Genomic DNA, 17,489 nt, shown 5'->3' with positions numbered 1-17,489 from the left:
CCCACTCTGTCTTCTAATGTCTACAAATAAATGCAGTATGTAATCTGTAAAAAGAATAAAGATTCTCTCCTTGGTAATTTAAGTATTTGTTTTAACATCATGTGCCCTGAATAAGGCTAACACACAGGTTTCTTCTATATAGTGGACATTCAAATTTCTTTGACTCTGTGTCTCTGTCATGATACTGAGAAATCAGATCTCTTCCAAATACATTAAAAGAAAAATAAATAAAAAAATAATTTCTCTCATACTATTACATTGTAATATAACTGGTTAAAGAAATAATTATGATGGAATTGAATCCATAACATAATCGGATAACATATGTTTAGAATGGAGTATGGATTGAATTCAAACCTCTGAATAGTTGCTAACATAGAAGCTATTTTTATTTTTTTCATTACATTTTAAGAGACTTATTCCTTTCCTCTCTGATATGATGAAATGAATTCTTGTCTGGTCTCAACAAGATAATGTAACACTTAGGAACAAATATGAAGCCAAGGAGGGCTGCACTGGAAGCTAAGATACAGAATACTTCCATAGCCACCATGACCTTCCCCTTAGTGCTGTGGTAAACAGGAAGAAAGGTGACCCAGACACAGAAGAACACCAGCATGCTGAATGACAGAAATTTGGAATCATTGAATGTATCAGGCAGATTTCTTGATAAGAAGGCCATGATGTAAGCCCCAAGAGCCAAGGAGCAGTGGTATCCCAGAACACAGTGGAAGGCAACAGAAGATCCCTTGTTACACAAAAGTAGAATGTGTTCATGTTCAGCATGAAAATCTTGGTCAATGAATGGAGGAGAGGTTGCCAACCACATACCACAAAGAAGAAGTTGGATCAGAGTGCAGAGGGGAATAATATAACTTGGAGCCCATGATGTCATTAACCACCTCACCTTTCTTCCTGGAAAGGTGGCTTTGAAGGCAATGACTACAGTAATAGCTTTGACCAACACGGTAGCTAAAGCCACAGTGAATGCAATTCCAAATATGGTTTGCTGAAGGATACATGTTGCTGCGTTTGGTTGACCAATGAAGTTCAAAGAGCAGAGTAAACAGAAGGTGATTGTGATGAGCAAAGTGTAACTGAGACCTCGATTATTGGCTTTTACTATGGGAGTGTCTCTGTGTTTTACAAAGACCCCAATTACAAAGGCTGTTAGTGCTGATAGACACAGTGATAAACTGGTGAGTGACATCCCCAAGGGGTCTTCATAGGCCAGAAAGCTCACAGTCTTCTGGAAGCAGTGGTTCTTCTCTGTATTTGCATAATGACTCTCTGGACACTTCACACACTCATCCACATCTGGTCAGAAATATAGATTATCATGAGATTATGAGTCCAGGCTGAATTGATCCCTATTTTCTGAGTCATTTCTATGTATAAGGAGTATCATAAATTTTACCTTAATTTGTTTTCTCACGGAAAAAGTAAATAAGCACACTGTTGTGAATATGTACATACTTATAAATTGTTCCTTCTTTCTTATGAATATATTTATGTATCTATGTTCGCATATCATGAATATTCATCTAATCATTCTTTCTTCTCTACCAATCACACTCTTCCCCTTAAATATTTCTATAGGAAATGATGTCTCTCTTCAGGTATACATCCACTTTCAGTAGATTCTCTTAAAATCCATCTTCTTTATATTGACTTAGTCTAGCATAATATTATTGATCTTTTGACTTACAGTGTTTTCTGCCTTTTATTACACTGGTACATCTCATTTGGAGGTAACTAATATTAGTAATACTTTGCATAAAATGACCTTGTGACTGATATCACCCCACAAATTACATATGCCTTATGATATTCACATGCAAAAGAGGGAGTATTTTTTGCAATGGGTTTCAGATAATGCATTTTAACAAGTCACTCCTAAATTTACTTTTATCTTTAAAATTCTGTGTGTTTCTAAATTCTCTTTACTCTCTCCTGGAGTTTAGTCAATGGCCCCATTATATTAATAAATACTCAAAACGTTCCCAATAACTGTTTTTATATCATTTGAGCCAAGCATCAATTCTCAAATAGAAAATTACTGCAAGAGCTGACAGACTTTAGAGAACACTTTTATATTACTCTGAACTTGAAATTTTGTAAATTTTGTTATTATCATAAAATATATGTATACAGATTACATTTTAATAAGTATTATTTTTATATTTGTATTGTTTAATATTTATTGATATAGTATAGTTAATAAAAAAAGCATGGCAAATTTCGTCTTGGTAAGTAGCTAGCTGTTATCATGCATACAATGGAAACATTCAAAAACTCAGTTTGTCATATACAAATAATGTACATGAATATATGCATACATTCATGCATGCATACACAATCACATGCAGACACACATGTACTATACATATTCATCTATTTATAAATATACAACACATACACATATGTATATATATGGAAGTTTTGGTGGGAGCTAAAAATTTGAGGGTAAACTGCGCTATTATAGAAAGATGGCATTTGTAGAAGAGACTGTCGAAACTCCATAAAAATCAGAAATCTCGGAAGTCTGTAAAGATATAATAGTACACAAACACCTTATGACAAGTGTGTGTATAAATTCATGGTTGTGACATCATGTATATAATCACTGAAAGCTCAGGCCTAATGGATAATCATCATGAAAGGAAGACTGATATGAATAACTCCTTTATTTGAGGAGCTAATTGAAAAAAGATCAACATCTTGTAAAATGGTAAACACTAGAGCTTTCTACAGTGCCTGTCTCACATTCATACATATTTAGGTAGCACAAATTATACAAGAGAGGTTTTGAGGCTTTTTTGAGCAAAAACAAAATGTTAAGTAAGTATGCATGTACACATGGTTCTGGCATGTTTCGAAGGCATAAATGTCAAATACAATGTGTAGGATTCTGAAAGAAGTAAATAAATGCTATTTTAAAACTTTCTGAAGTAATGCAACATGACTCAATTTTAATAGATACAGAAATATTGAGAACTATGTTTTCTTTTATTGAAGATACCATCATTATGTATATTATTTATTCTTCAAAGTGGAGATTCAATATGCCAAAAGACCTCTTAGACTTGTCTCATATCTACAGTACAGATTGTATACATTGTAAGTTGTATATAATAATATCTACTCATGTAATAATTGCATGAGTTGTAATTGCATATGGTGTTACTACTAAATGAAGATGGATGATAGTAATATAACTGTACATATTTAGGAAATTTAAATATTTAATTATAGTAGACAGTAAATATGCTGGGGAAAATCAACTGAAAAATTTCAATCTCCAGCTGTGTAAATTAGATAGAATTTGATTTAACTTATAAGTTCTAGGATATTAACCTATTAATGTTTTATGCAAATTGTTTAATATTAACAAGACAGGATAGGAAAATACTTTGATTTTAAATACTAGAGAGCCAACTTTAGACAAGTTAGATGACATTCTTTAACTTTAGTAAACTAACATTTCCAGCATATCAATCTTCACAGATTGTATAGGGATTGAATATATCTTTCATATCTTTGGCTATTTTTGACTCTTAAGTTTTTCCTTTTGTTTATTGTGAGTGTAAATCTTTACTGTCAGGCAAGTTATATTAAAATGTAGTGAAGTTCACAAACCTGACAGAGTAGGAGGTTTTGGGGGTGGGAAAATAAAAGACAAGACATTGAACATGATTAGGAAAGCACATACACTACCTCTGTTAGACTCTACCTGCAGAGATTTAAAAAACAACACCAAAAACCAAAACAAACAAACAAAGAAAAAAACAGGAGAAATGTGTGTTGGAATACTAGAGCTACTGTACTAAAGAAACAATCTCTTTAAAGTAATAAATAAAATTATATCCAAAAGTATAACTTGGAACTGTAGGCAATTTTAAAAATGTTTTTAAATTATGTGATTTTGTGCAATAAATAAAGTGTGTCATAAAAATCAAATAGTCATAGTTTTAAACCAAAAAGAAATCTAGTCAGTATCCTTACAGTGCATTTATGGACATCATGCTCTCCTCAGCCCCTCCCTCGTGTATATCTCTATTTGTCTACTCTGCCATCTTATGTCTAGCATATGCTCATGTCATTATTAACACAGTGAAATACCACAAAATCTAAGTATTAGTGTGTAGAAAAAGTGTGACTATATTTGAAAGGTTGATTTTGTGTCTTGCATGAAAGCACTATTAATAGTTTCTCACCTACTCTGCAACTGACCTTAAATTATACAGCAAATTTCATTTACTACACAAAATGCTCTCTGGAATGCAGCCTAAATCACAACATGAAGGAAAGTAACAGTTGATCTTTTAAAAGTTATCTTCTCAAGGAGACCAACTTTTACTTAGTTGAATTGAAATTTATCAATGGACTGTGTATGGTGAAATGAAAAACTTCTACCAAGGAGAAATAGAGGAGAGTAGGGCTGACAGCTCTCACCCTAGTCACCCAAATCATGTCAGAGAGTATACCAGTTCAGATACTGTGTATTTTCATAAAGCATTACTCTTTGCAATGTTAAAATTGACAATAAAACTTCCTAAACTTTTTTAATTCACATTATCTGTTATTAATATTAAATATTAGAAATATTTCTACTAATTTTGTAATGTAATTACAGTGTAAAATAATAAAATTCACTATAAATTTTATGATTCTAAGCCAATACAATTAAACTTATTTAAAATAGCGCATAATAGGGCTTCAATTATGGGAGTATTAAATAACAGATATAAAATCTTTTCATTTTGATGGTAATAAAAATAATATTCTTTCTCATGTTCTCTGACTATCTCTGTCTCTATCTCTCTGTGTATCTTTCTCCATATAAATATGTACATACCTGAACATGTGTATGAATAAAATATACTTGGTATATGCATATATATCTATGTACATATACAAGCACACATGTTATACATGGATACACGTATACATCTATAACTTTAATTCATGTGCTAGATACTCATTATGATAATCAACAATAAAAAAATTTGGCCTAATTGCAAAGTTTTGTCTCATGATAGCAAACTCCTCATCAATTTATACAGTAATATTGAAATTAGATCATTAGTTACAAGAGTTATATGCAAAGTGCTAGACAATAGTCCTTCTCTCATACACATTTACTGTGTTTTTATTGACAACAAAAGCTCACTTGCCAAATACTAGCATAATGTTACTCTCACATTTCAAATAGTGATACAAATTAATCTATTATATTGAAAACTATAATCTGTAATATCTGCATACAGCAACAGAAAATAGATAAGGATATCTAACTAATAATGAAAATCTGTGTGATAATAGCTATAACTGTCAATTGCCTCTTGATTAATCCCAGCTAGATATGTTCTAAGTAAAATTCTCAAAAACAATTAAGGGGTTGTGTTGTTATACTATCTTAGTTATTGTTCTATTCCTGTGTAAAGACAATAGCTTATAAAAATATTTAACTGAGGTCTTTGCTTATAGGTTTACTGTTAGTCCATTTTTGACATATCAGTAAGCATGACAGCACCCAGAAAGATAACACTGGAGCAGTTGATAAATTTGTATACCCTGAATTGATGACTGAAGGAGGTGAAGGGGTTTGCAACTCCATAGGAAGAAGCAGACTCACACCCCAGAGCTCCCAGGAACTAAACCACCAACCAAGGAGTACACATGGAAGGAACCATGGCTTCAGCTGCATATATAGCAGAGAGTGGCCTTATTGGGCATCAATGAGAGGAAAAAGCCTTGGTCCTGTGAAGGCTTGATGCCACAGTGTAGGGTAATTTGAGATCAGGGGTGGAGGAAATTGGTAGATGGTTGGGGGAACACCTTCACAGAAGCAGGGGAGGAGGGATGAGATAGGAAATTTCGGGGATAGGGGGGAGAACCAGGAAAGGGGATAACATTTGAAATGTAAATAAAGAAAATATTCAATAAAAATAAAAAAAACAGAAAGCAGAATTCAGAGAATACAGACAGCCCAAATATCACATAGCCTTTTGAAATCTCAAACCTTGCGTCTTGTAACACATCTTTACACAAAAGAACTCCACTGGTAATCTTTCATGAAAGACCCAATAATAAAATAAAATATTATGTTCAAATATTATCCAAGAGAAGTCAGGAAGCTAGTTATCTACGTAATGTGCAGATAACTATTAGTAATCATTGTTTTCTTAACATATTTGGCAGTTGGACTTATGAATCTATAGGATGTAGATTTAAGCCAGACCAAAATTCCATATTAAGAGTGGAGGTAGGTATAACAACATACCTCCAGAAAATAAGATATTGGCAATTGGTAGCTCTTGGGAGGAGAGTCGTCTTTTATCATTCATCACATGATTGGCTGACAACAGTCAAGTGAGATCTACAAACACAGAAGTAAATGAGTATCACAGAATGTACTAGATAGGTTAATTACAAAATTTTGAATAATTAGGAAAGAGTGGAATAGATCTGGGATGATTGGGAGGGGTGTGATAGTTTGCATATGCTTGGCCAAATGAGTTAAACTATTGAGAGGTCTTGTTTGTGTAAGTATGTAAATGTGGGCATTGGCTTTAAGACACTGGCCCTAGAGGTCTGGAAATCAGATTTAGATTAATTGCTTTGAAATAGGAAGCTTCAAAAACAGTTTGCTATAAATTGTATAGAGTGGTTACTAAAGTTCACTTTTTTGAAGGGTGTTTTCATTAAAAGGGGCAAATTAAAAAAGGAAAAATACACAATGTATGGTTCAAGTATTAAAGGGACACCAGGAAGTAGAATGGAGCTGATTCCTGTGTTCAAGGCAATAAAATGATTAAGGAAGTAGGGCTTTGGAGGAAAAAAGCACTAAGCTAAGTTTAGATCCAGTAATAGTGGTTCAAACCTTTAATCCCAGGAGATAGAGGCAAGCAGATCTCTGATTTCAAGTCTTGCCTAATAAAAAGCAATTTCTAAGTATAGAAAACCTTATGTCCAGGCTTGGGAGACCACACCTCTAATCCTTGCATTTAGGAGATAGGCATGCAGATCTCTGAGTTCAAGGTAAATCTATAGAGCAAGCTCCAAGATAGCCAGGCTTACACCACGAAGGTGTTGGAAAACAGAAAGCTAGTGATAATATAATAGAATATGGAGGACAAAGTTTCAACCCCAGCAAACAGCAGAATTCAGCAGTATCTCTATGTAGCTCTAGCTTTAGAGTCATGAATAGGAGGGATTACTGGAACAATTAAGCTGGTTAGCTGGAGCTAAGAAATAAGTTTTATTAAAAAGAGACCAGCATCACTGTGGTGAAATTTGGGAGGTGTTTTTGAAGAGAACAAGAAGATGTGTTCTAGAGATAGCAAAGACTGCACGTACTTCTCGAGGTGCACCTGGTAATGTATAAGAGTTGCCCAGGTGGTACTGGCTTTTAAGGTATGAAGGGGTCATAGAGAGCAGTTGAGGCTTGGCATTGTTAAGAAGCTGTGAAAGGCCATTGGTGAATGTACAACCTCAGCTGCAGTTGATGACCCAGGATTGAGGGGTCATGCAAAGAGACTGAAGCATGGCATCAACAAAATATCCTATGCGAGGCAACTGGTTAAGCCTAGTTGCAGCAGAAGGTTCTAGTATATCAGCGATGTCAGTACCAGGGATGATCACACAGAATACCAGTAGCAGTGGAGTGGAATCAACCAGAGCCCAGAGAGTTACAGAGGTCAGACCTAGAAAAGTGATATAAGACATTTGGAGGAGTCCAGAGGATCATGTGTGACTCCCATACATTAGAAGCTGTGAAGTTGAAGTTGACTTAAAGATACTAACATGTTAAAGATGACACTGCTGTGAGATAATTGCCAATGAAAGCTGAAACAGCATGTGGTACCAGTCCAGGAGATAAATGATCATTACACTCATCAAAGGTGAAAAAGAAGTTCGGGAACTGAAGTCCACTTTGTCATCAGATGTAGAGATGCAGAGGTTGGAGGGTGCCCAGATGGTTTCCTGTCTTGCCTTGGGTATTGCAGTTAAGTGACTGGAAAAATCTTAGAAGAGACTTTGAACTTTGGAGTTTTAAAATTGTGGAGAATGCTATAGACTACAGGGACTTTGAAAGTCAGATAAAATGTATTTATTTTTATTCTATGGCTTGGTATGGCCCCCACAGACTCTTGTTTGAATAAGCCTATGGGAGCCAGGGAATGGAATGTGATGGTTTGTATATGCTTAGCTCAAGGAGAAGCACGATCAAGTGGTGTGGTCTTTTTGGAGTAGCTGTATCACAGTGGGCATGAGCTTTAAGATGAAGGTCCTAGCTGTCTGAAAGGTTGTCTTCTGTTTGCCTTCAGAAGAAGATGCAGAATTCTCAGCTCTTCCTACACCATTCCTGCCTGGATGCTACCATGTTCACACCTTTCTGATAATGGACTGAACCTCTAAACCTGTAAGCTAGACACAATTAAATATTGTCCTTTTAAAAGTTGCTGTGGTCATGGTGTCTGTTCATAGCAGTAAAACCCTAACTAAGACAAGAAGTGAATATGATCAAAACACATTGTGCCAAATTATTGAACAACTAAGGTTTGAGAGAAAATGTATTTTGAAAATGAGTTGGAGATAATCACTACTATGAAGGTGTAAACTATTTGAGTATTAAATTTAATGAAACATAGGTGAAATCCTATACTGATACTTTATCAATATGGTCTATATAGCACCATCAAATGAAACATATTGTGAATTGCACTGAACATATTTATTTGATTCTTTCACAATCAATTTTGGCAGTTAATCACAGATTTAAATCAAGTATGACTTTTAATGACCATGATGGTCTGTTTCAAAGAGATGCTGAAGAATTATAACAATTAAATTCATAAAAAAGAAATGAAAATACTTATATCTGATTTGAAATAGGATCATTTTCATTTGCTACATAGTTTATTATGGAATTCTCTGAAGAAATGGTAAAGATTTCTGTAAAACCTACATTTACCTGTTTCATTAGAAATCTCATTGTCTGCACAAGGCAAGCACTTATAGCAGCAGGTGGCCTTGCCCTCCAGGGTTACTTTTCTGAATCCAGGCATACAACTCTCACTGCACAGAGACTGAGGGATCTGAGGAGAATGAAAGGAAATTTATCTAAATCTTTTAGATTTATGAAAAATGATTATGCCCTGGAAAAACAAATGTGGTTAAGGATTTATTTGAGTATTATCAGAGTGTTAGAGAATTTGTACACATAATGAGGTATGGCAAGTTTGAGAAAGGTAGGTGATAGGGAATTAAATATAGAATACTATAGAATTGCTCCAGATTGATACTATCTTTGTACTTTCTAATTAAAGCATTGATCACATTTACTAGTACCATGCCTTTGAATCTGGTCTGTCAATTTGATAGGATGTAGTTTGGATATAGAAACAAAGATATGTGTAATTCTAGGAAAAAAAACTTAGATAAATTTAGCTAAGTTGAAAAAGAACACTTAAATTCGGATAATGTCTGAGTACCAATATACAGAAGATAGAAGAGAACAGCATTATTCACACCTAAACTCAGAGAATATATATATTTCAAATGCAACATTATACTTTGGAAATCATGTATTTCCCAATTCAATGAAATACGTTCTCAAATTCTTTCTAAAGTTATCTTAGTTCTATATTCATTTGTAGGACAATTGTTCATGGGATAGAATTTTTAGGTAAGATTGACAATGGATCTTTTGAGAATATATGTACAGTTAAGGGATGCTAACAGAGTTATGGTATTTAAAATACCATATAAACTAAAGTATTTGGGTGAAACTTCCACATTAGTGCCATCATTTGGAAACTAATTTAAATTTTCAAAATACAAACTTGATGGAGAAATTGTTTCAATGGGGTTGTAACTAAAATATTTTAATCCTCTCACCAGGTCTAGGTTTCTACTTGTTCTTACTGTAAATATGGATGTATAGAAACATTATCCTTCTGGTTTTTGAGCCTGTATTCATGACTAACCAACGCTTACTCTCACAATTTTATCCATGGTGGACTTTCATACTCTTGGAACCATACCCCAAAATATAGTGTTTTTTTCCATAAGTCATATTTGGATACGTCATTTGATCACACAATAAAAAATTAATTTTAATACTATTTTGCATTATTAATCCTGAATGAGAACATCTCTAAAACCATTTGACCCAAGAGACATTTTAGAGCTAAAAATTTTCTCTTCAGTTTCTCCTAAATTTTGAAAATGGAGACTAAATTATATTCATATTAATGAATACTGGAGGCTTTATTTAACACTAAATACTTCCAATAATCTGAATGAAAGAACAAAAAAGCACAATACACTCATAGTACCATTGTGGTATTTTATTCTCATAATCAAATAGTGATAAGCCTTAAGTCACAAAACAAGTGTTATTTTCTCTGAAATTAAATGTTTATTATTAACACATGATTAAAGCATTGATTTAATATGTAACCCACCTCTGAAAATCCTTCTGCCCATTGTATCATCTGCTCATATAAGGACAACTGTTGGCCCTCAGGTGCATTTGCTGAAAAGGATCCTATTTTCACCTTTTTTCCAAGACCCTTTGGTAAATTCCAAAGGTTAAAAATGTCATATTCTGCATTTAATTTCTTTCTCCCACCTATACTCATGTATTCACTCTCATCAATGTCCTTCAGGAAAATGTTAAGCTAAAAGAGATTCATGAATTTATATTACACTGTGTCCAAGAGGCAGAATTGAAATATGGTTTAGATTTTTTCTTATTTATTTTAATTTATGAAGTAAAAGTCAAACTAATGAAGCTTCCATTAATGTTAAATATATGAATGGATGAGTGTGTGAAATACAATTCTGCTTCTGAATGAAAATTCAGCATCAAGAGAAAACTATGAACAAATTCAGATAATGAATCAACAATTTCTGACTCATGTAAATGTAAGCTTTCTTGAAACCTAGTCAAATCCATTTGCATTAAGAGTATCTTCAAAGACTGACAGTCTAAAAGCATGGTGCTGATATATAACTGGTTTGAAAAAAGAAAATTATTTAGGTATAAAACCACTCACATTGTTTTACTTAAATCTCTACTTATTTATTCCTACTGTAAAATACATATAGAAAAAGTATTGATTTTTATTGAAATTATTATCATTAGAATATTATATATTTAGCTATTGATGGTTATATATATTATATATCTAGCTATTGACTAATAATATATCCTCCTGTAATCTTTCATTCAGTTTATCAACAATACACACTTGAAACTGTCTTGACCTCTAAATGAGTTTAGAAAACACAAAAATTCTTATGATTGTGGACCATGTAATTATGATTGTGGATGAATGTAATTTTAAAATACATAATGTGCTCTTGTTGCATATCTCATGAATCAGGGTGCTGATAATACTATAGAATAGTGTGGCTATTACCTGCCAAGGGAAGAAGGCCACTGCTTTCCCATTTTCATGTGGTTGTATTTGTACATTTTGAAGATTCATCTGATGCAGACTGTGAGCCACAGCATACACAGCATTGTAGATATTGGTGCTTTCTTCACTGATTGCCATGTCGAATATAAAACTAGGTAACATATCCAGAGAAGCATTGGATTGACAGTTAGCCAATAGTTGACAATCAATATCAGAAAATGAGCACATGAAGAATAAATGCCAAAACTTAGGAAGGTAAATGTCTTCTGGGTATTTATAAGGATTAACTGTTTGAATAAACTTAGTAAGCTCAAAGCTCTTTCTATAATTGGGTGTAAAAATTAGGCTACCATGAAATGAGTCAAGCATGAAATAATCAGCATAATAAGTAATATAAGGTTCAATGTTCATGACCAAGACTTTTCCTGTCAACAATCTTTGCCCAATATTTCGCATTATACCTGCGAGGGAATCAATGTCACCATAAATAATTATGATATTTGTCTCATCCATATTTTCCCAAAATTTGTTAAAATATGAAGTCATTGTGACTGGGATCATCTTCACAAAAGCTATGCAGATGCCTTTAATCTCCATATATTCTCTGAACTCTGATAAAATTATATTTCCTTTGTGGTCATCTGGGAGAATGAGACCAACCCAAGACCACCTAAAATGAACCATCAAAGATACAATGCCAAGTGAAATTGATGTGTACTTGGTGGCCATCTGGTAGAGAGAAGAATATTGACCACGGTCACTCAAGATGGGATCATAGGGTCCAAAAGAAAGCTGAACCAAGTAAGAGAAAAAATATTAACTTCGAACAAAATATCATTCCTCAAGCAACAAATGACAACAGTAAACAAAGGTAATTTTGTTTCAATTTTAAAGGAAAATTTCATTTACAGAATTTTACAGAAATTCCTCTTAAGCCTGTTAGTTTCAAGAGACTCTACTTGGTTTTATTTATGTCACCATCCTTTCTCTTGCATTGAAGAGAAACTTGGATTGATATCCAAGTTTTTAGCACTTTCTTTGATGTTGAATAATTTGAATACCCCACTTGTAGTTTTAAAAACACTTGTAATATGATCAAGGAGACCTAATTCCCAGGTTAAACACTCCAAATTTTCTTACTTGTGGAAACTTAAAGAGTTGAAGTAATGTTCCAATTTGGGCAGATGTTGTCGATGATGTTCCTGTGAGGGCAGCAGTAAAACTTCTTTTGTCACAGCTGTAATTTGGTAAAATCATTTTCTGCCCTTGAGCTGTGAGCCCAAAACAAGGATTCATAAGAGTGTCCTTCTCAGTGAATCTGACATTGTAGAAATCAAATCCAAGAGATATATTAGGTAAAATATTGGGATTGCCATTGATCTCTTCAATGGCAAATACCAAAGCCAGAATATACTGATAGTTCTTAAAATTATACCTGTATAATTGACAAAATATACACAAGAGAAATACAACATGGACCACATATTGAGTAGAGTAAACTTTATAGTTCATCTTTGTTTCTATAAAATACGCAATTTAACTCTTTCAGCATGAATAGGTCAAACTACTTGGGTAAATATGTTAAGATTTGGCAAGATCATTTAATATTATTACTCATTAATTACAGGTTTTCAAAGCATATTTTATAATTTATTAGAATATACAAAATGTTCAGTCTACATATCATGAATTGCTTTCTCCCAAAATTGCAGAACTTCTTATATCTTGATCTTGGTCTTTTGAGATGTTTAATTATGAAAATCCACCATTTTATTGTCAACCCAATCAAATTTTAGAAGCAGTGTTTTTATTAAATAATATTCCAAGTTAAATACATTCCATATGGGTCACAGTTTCTATAGCTCTGATAATATTATTTTTCAGTATAGTAGTTGGAATTTGCTAGTGGATAATATGCTATCTTAGAATTTACTCCATATGGTCACTGGATACAGACATGTACTCACACTCTTTTGGAAAATATTACCTCAGGTCATGACTCATTTATTGGCATGTTATACTCTCGGAGATTTCTTTTCATTTATATAATTGTAACTTTTGTGAAAAAAAACCACAATTTTCTCTAAAAGGCCTCAAATCCACACTGATATAAAAATATATTTCATTTCAGAAATATATTGTTGATAATGAAAATACTTAAGATTTAATTGTTTAATGTTTTCTTCCCCCAAAAGTCTTATAAAACTTAATTCAGGAGCAGTGGAAAAATCTTAAAAACTCTTGATCTTAGTATAAGTGCTTGAGAATAATCTCAAGGGCACAATGAATACTTAATATGGGAGGGAAGATATATTTATGATTTCATAGAATATCCTACTACACACCACTAAACATCATTACCTTTGAATGCCCTCATGCATCAAAACACCAGCAGGGAGATTGTGGGAAAGCAGACAAACCTGTCACAAGCTGAGAGGCTGTTGTTCTTAGTGTTTTATTGCAGATAGAAGACAATGACCACAGCAACTGTCATAAAGGAAAACATTTAACTGGAACTAACTTACAGTTTCAAAGTTGTAGTCTAGTATGATCATGGTAGAAAGTACAGCTGTATACATGCAGAAAGGCCATCTTAGATTTTACATCTTAATCCACATGTAAAGAAAGTGGAAACTAAGACACAATGGCAAGACTTTAGCTTTTTAGACCAATAAGCCTGTAAGTCTGTACCCACAGTGACACATTTACTCTAGCAAGTCTGCACCTTACTCAAATAAGGCCACACCTCCTAATAGTACCGCTCATTATAAGCAAAATTTTAAAACCAATAGAATATTGGAGGCATTCCTATTCAAACCACTGCCTTCCATTTCTTGGCACTCTTCAGCTTTTAGCCACAACATAACACAAAATGCATTGTGTTCATTTTTAAAAGTTCTCATAAATTAAAATATCTTCAATGTGTTTAAAATCCAACGTTCAGATTCTCTTCTGAGAATCCTGCATTCTGTCATTAAGTAATTTGAGTAAAAGCAAAATAAAAGAGAAGATCATATACTTATAACCAATAATGACTCAGAATATGTATTACCATTTCAAATTTAAAGAGGGGGAATATAGTGAGGAAATGATGAAACAAAGCAAGACAAAGTATAAGCTGAATAAACTCTAAACTTTGCATCTCCATATTTGATGTTAACATACTCTTCATATATCTAAATCCTTTTATCAATTTGACGGTAAAATACTAATTTCTTGGGCTTATTCCATTTCCCATTAGCAGTAGGAATTGGCTGATAGCCCTGAGCTCAGGCATCTTTTATATCATTTGAACTTAATGTCAATCCATGGTTCTTTTTTAGAGTTTCACATAAAGGCTCCTCTAGGATGCAGAGGCATCCCTGATAAATTCTTGACCTTAACATCTTTGCTTCTTCATAGAGAAAAATTCAGTTGAAACATTCTTTCATCATTGACTCTTAATGCCAGAACCACATGGCAATTCATACCCAGCTGTCAAGTTCTCCTGAGTATTAGGGCTGGAAAATATTCATCACCATCCAATAAAATTAAATCACTGCCAGCTTTCTCTTTTTGTTAATTCCATTTACTCCATATTTTTAAATGCTCTAAACCTCAATCTGTAGTACAGTCTTGGCTCAAACTCAGAGATTTAATAAATGGAATTACAGATGTGGTACACCATACCAAGCAGTAAGTATTTCCTGAACTCTTTTTCACTAACCTGGGTAGAATCTTGCCCTGATGTCTCCACTGCCATCATTTCATTTACCAACAAGCTTTCAGTTACTCTTTTTATCTATTTGAACACAGGATTTATCCCCATTCTAATTCTTATTACATTTTTCCTCCTCAAATTCTGTATTTGCTCATTCAGTACAGAAATGTACAATTAGTAATTTTCTCCCCCAGCTTCTTTCTTTTCATTAGAAATATTCATAATGTGGACAATAATAATTACACAACAGAGCCAATACGAGACTTGAGATTTCCTCTGCCAAGGGATTTAATCTATATCTCTTAACATTAGCTTCAGGGACACTTTTTTACAAGGCAAAAAATTAGCAATAGTATTTGCCCAAATATAACAAGCATACCCTATACAAAACATGCTAACATTCATCTCCTCTGAAACCACATTAGTCAGAAACAGAGTTTAACTAATACCCAGTAACACCTTTTCCAATTTCCTCCTAGAATTAAGTGCTCATTAAGCAGCACTTAATGCATTTCACTGATTCCTCAACCAAATCAACACTCATTATTCCTTCAAACAGAAAACCTTTCTTATCACAATAAAACTCATGTCTCTTGTTTACAGTTTTTTGCTCATTTGGTTTTATTGTTGTGAAGAGACACAAAATTCCTTACAACTCTTTTAGGAGAAAATATTTGATTGGGCATGGCTTACAGTTTCATAGGTATTACCCATTTTATCATAGTTGGAAGTTTGGCAATTTGCAGGCAGACCTGGTTTTAGAGATGGAGATGAAAGTACTTTTTTTTTTCTGCAGGCAGAAGAAGTTAAGACCCCATACAGACTTAAGCTACTTAAAATTCTAAAGCACACTTCACAGTAAAGCCACTCATACTCTAGCAAGATGGTGCCCTTCAATGTACTGCTCTGTATGGCACAAACATTCAAACATATGAGTCTATGAGGGATACTTTTACTCAAAGCATAACTGTATTAAAACTTGATAATGACTGGAGAAGAAATCAGGATTCATCAATAATCTGATGCCTACTAGGCAAATCTGATTCTGGAATGCTTCACAATCAAAATAACTTGGGTAAAAAAGTGGAATTGATTGAGGAGAAACATATTAAAATTAAAATTGTGTTGGTATAGAGATAGTGGCAGAAATGGTTGATTCAGAACTAGGTTGAAGCTTAGGATAATATGATCAATATGCTGAATTGCATATATGTGTGAGTATATTGAATAATATTTGTAAGTAATAATTGTGTGATGGGAGACGACAACTGGTTCTGCAATTTAGAGTGTTCTTTATTCCACAGAACCCAAGTATGGTTCCCAGAAGTTTTGTTAGCACAAGACTATTCAAAACTCCAAATCTACATGATCAAATACTGGTACACACACACAAACACACACACACACACACACACACACACACACACAAATAAGTTAGTGCCTTACTTTCTGGATAAGTACACATATAAGATGGTCTTCATGGGTTTGGAAGGTCTGATTGGGATAAATACATCTTATCTTCTTTATTAGGAAACATACAGGAATATTTCTCTCTAATTCGTAAAGTACTGTCTGATACTATTCATCCCTCTGGAATATTTCACACAGGCTAAGAAAACAGTCAAAACATGACCCTTTCATAGTCTTGTTGTCTTGGTAAATACAACAATGAAAATGAAAATACTGCAAACAGATAGCATAAATACATGAACACTAGAAAGCAGAGAATAAAAATTACATCAGCAAATAAGCACTTATAAAAGAAAGATGAGATAGATGAAATATCTGTGCAGCAAAAAATGTTCACAACTTCGAATAGTGATATAATAAGTTTGTAATCTGCTTCTTGTACCAAAACACAGTCTCTTCAATCAAGCAGCATAACAAAGACTCAGGACTTACTGCATTTAATGAAATAATCACAAGAACACACCCAGAATATGAGCAACAAGGTCAGGTTGAGATTTAATTACTTATTGTTGAAAACAAAATATTGAAAACTATTCTGACATTTTGGTATAACATCAAGAAGATGCATACTTTATTAACCAAATGAAGAAACTAAAATGAATAAGCTCAAAGATTCCATTTCATTCCACATGAGAGAGGAAAAGTGACAAAAATAATAATAAATAGAATAGAAAGAATAGATTTTAGAATATCTAAAGAGTTTTTACATTAAAAGAAAAATGAAGTATTTCTATATTTTAATGATGACATCCACTAAGTTATAAGAATTCTAAACATTAAAATGAATGATTGTACTTACTGTACATAATTGTCTATATATGTGTAGGGTATAGATGGATGTGGAACTTTGTTTGGAGAGTAGTAAGTATGAATAGGGAAAAAGG

At 33.3% G+C, this 17,489-nt stretch overlaps 1 protein-coding gene across 1 annotated transcript; it reads right to left on the bottom strand.

Annotated features, from left to right (window-relative positions):
- Positions 1–400: 400 nt before the first annotated feature.
- Positions 401–17,481, bottom strand: LOC114615777 (vomeronasal type-2 receptor 116-like). The gene is made up of 6 exons (XM_028761411.1): positions 17,405–17,481; positions 12,576–12,870; positions 11,436–12,227; positions 10,476–10,691; positions 8,981–9,104; positions 401–1,317 (listed from the first exon to the last, which is right to left on the bottom strand). The coding sequence occupies exons 2-6, from the start codon at positions 12,729–12,731 to the stop codon at positions 401–403; spliced, it is 2,205 nt and encodes a 734-aa protein (XP_028617244.1). The 5' UTR covers positions 12,732–12,870; positions 17,405–17,481.
- Between the last annotated feature and the right edge of the window lie 8 nt (positions 17,482–17,489).

This window comes from Grammomys surdaster, unplaced genomic scaffold, assembly GCF_004785775.1.
Source record: "Grammomys surdaster isolate TR1022 unplaced genomic scaffold, NIH_TR_1.0 142909, whole genome shotgun sequence".
NCBI classification, from domain to species: Eukaryota; Metazoa; Chordata; class Mammalia; order Rodentia; family Muridae; genus Grammomys; species Grammomys surdaster.
The sequence above is the reverse complement of the archived record's forward strand: the minus strand, read 5'-3'. Positions and strand labels throughout refer to the sequence as shown.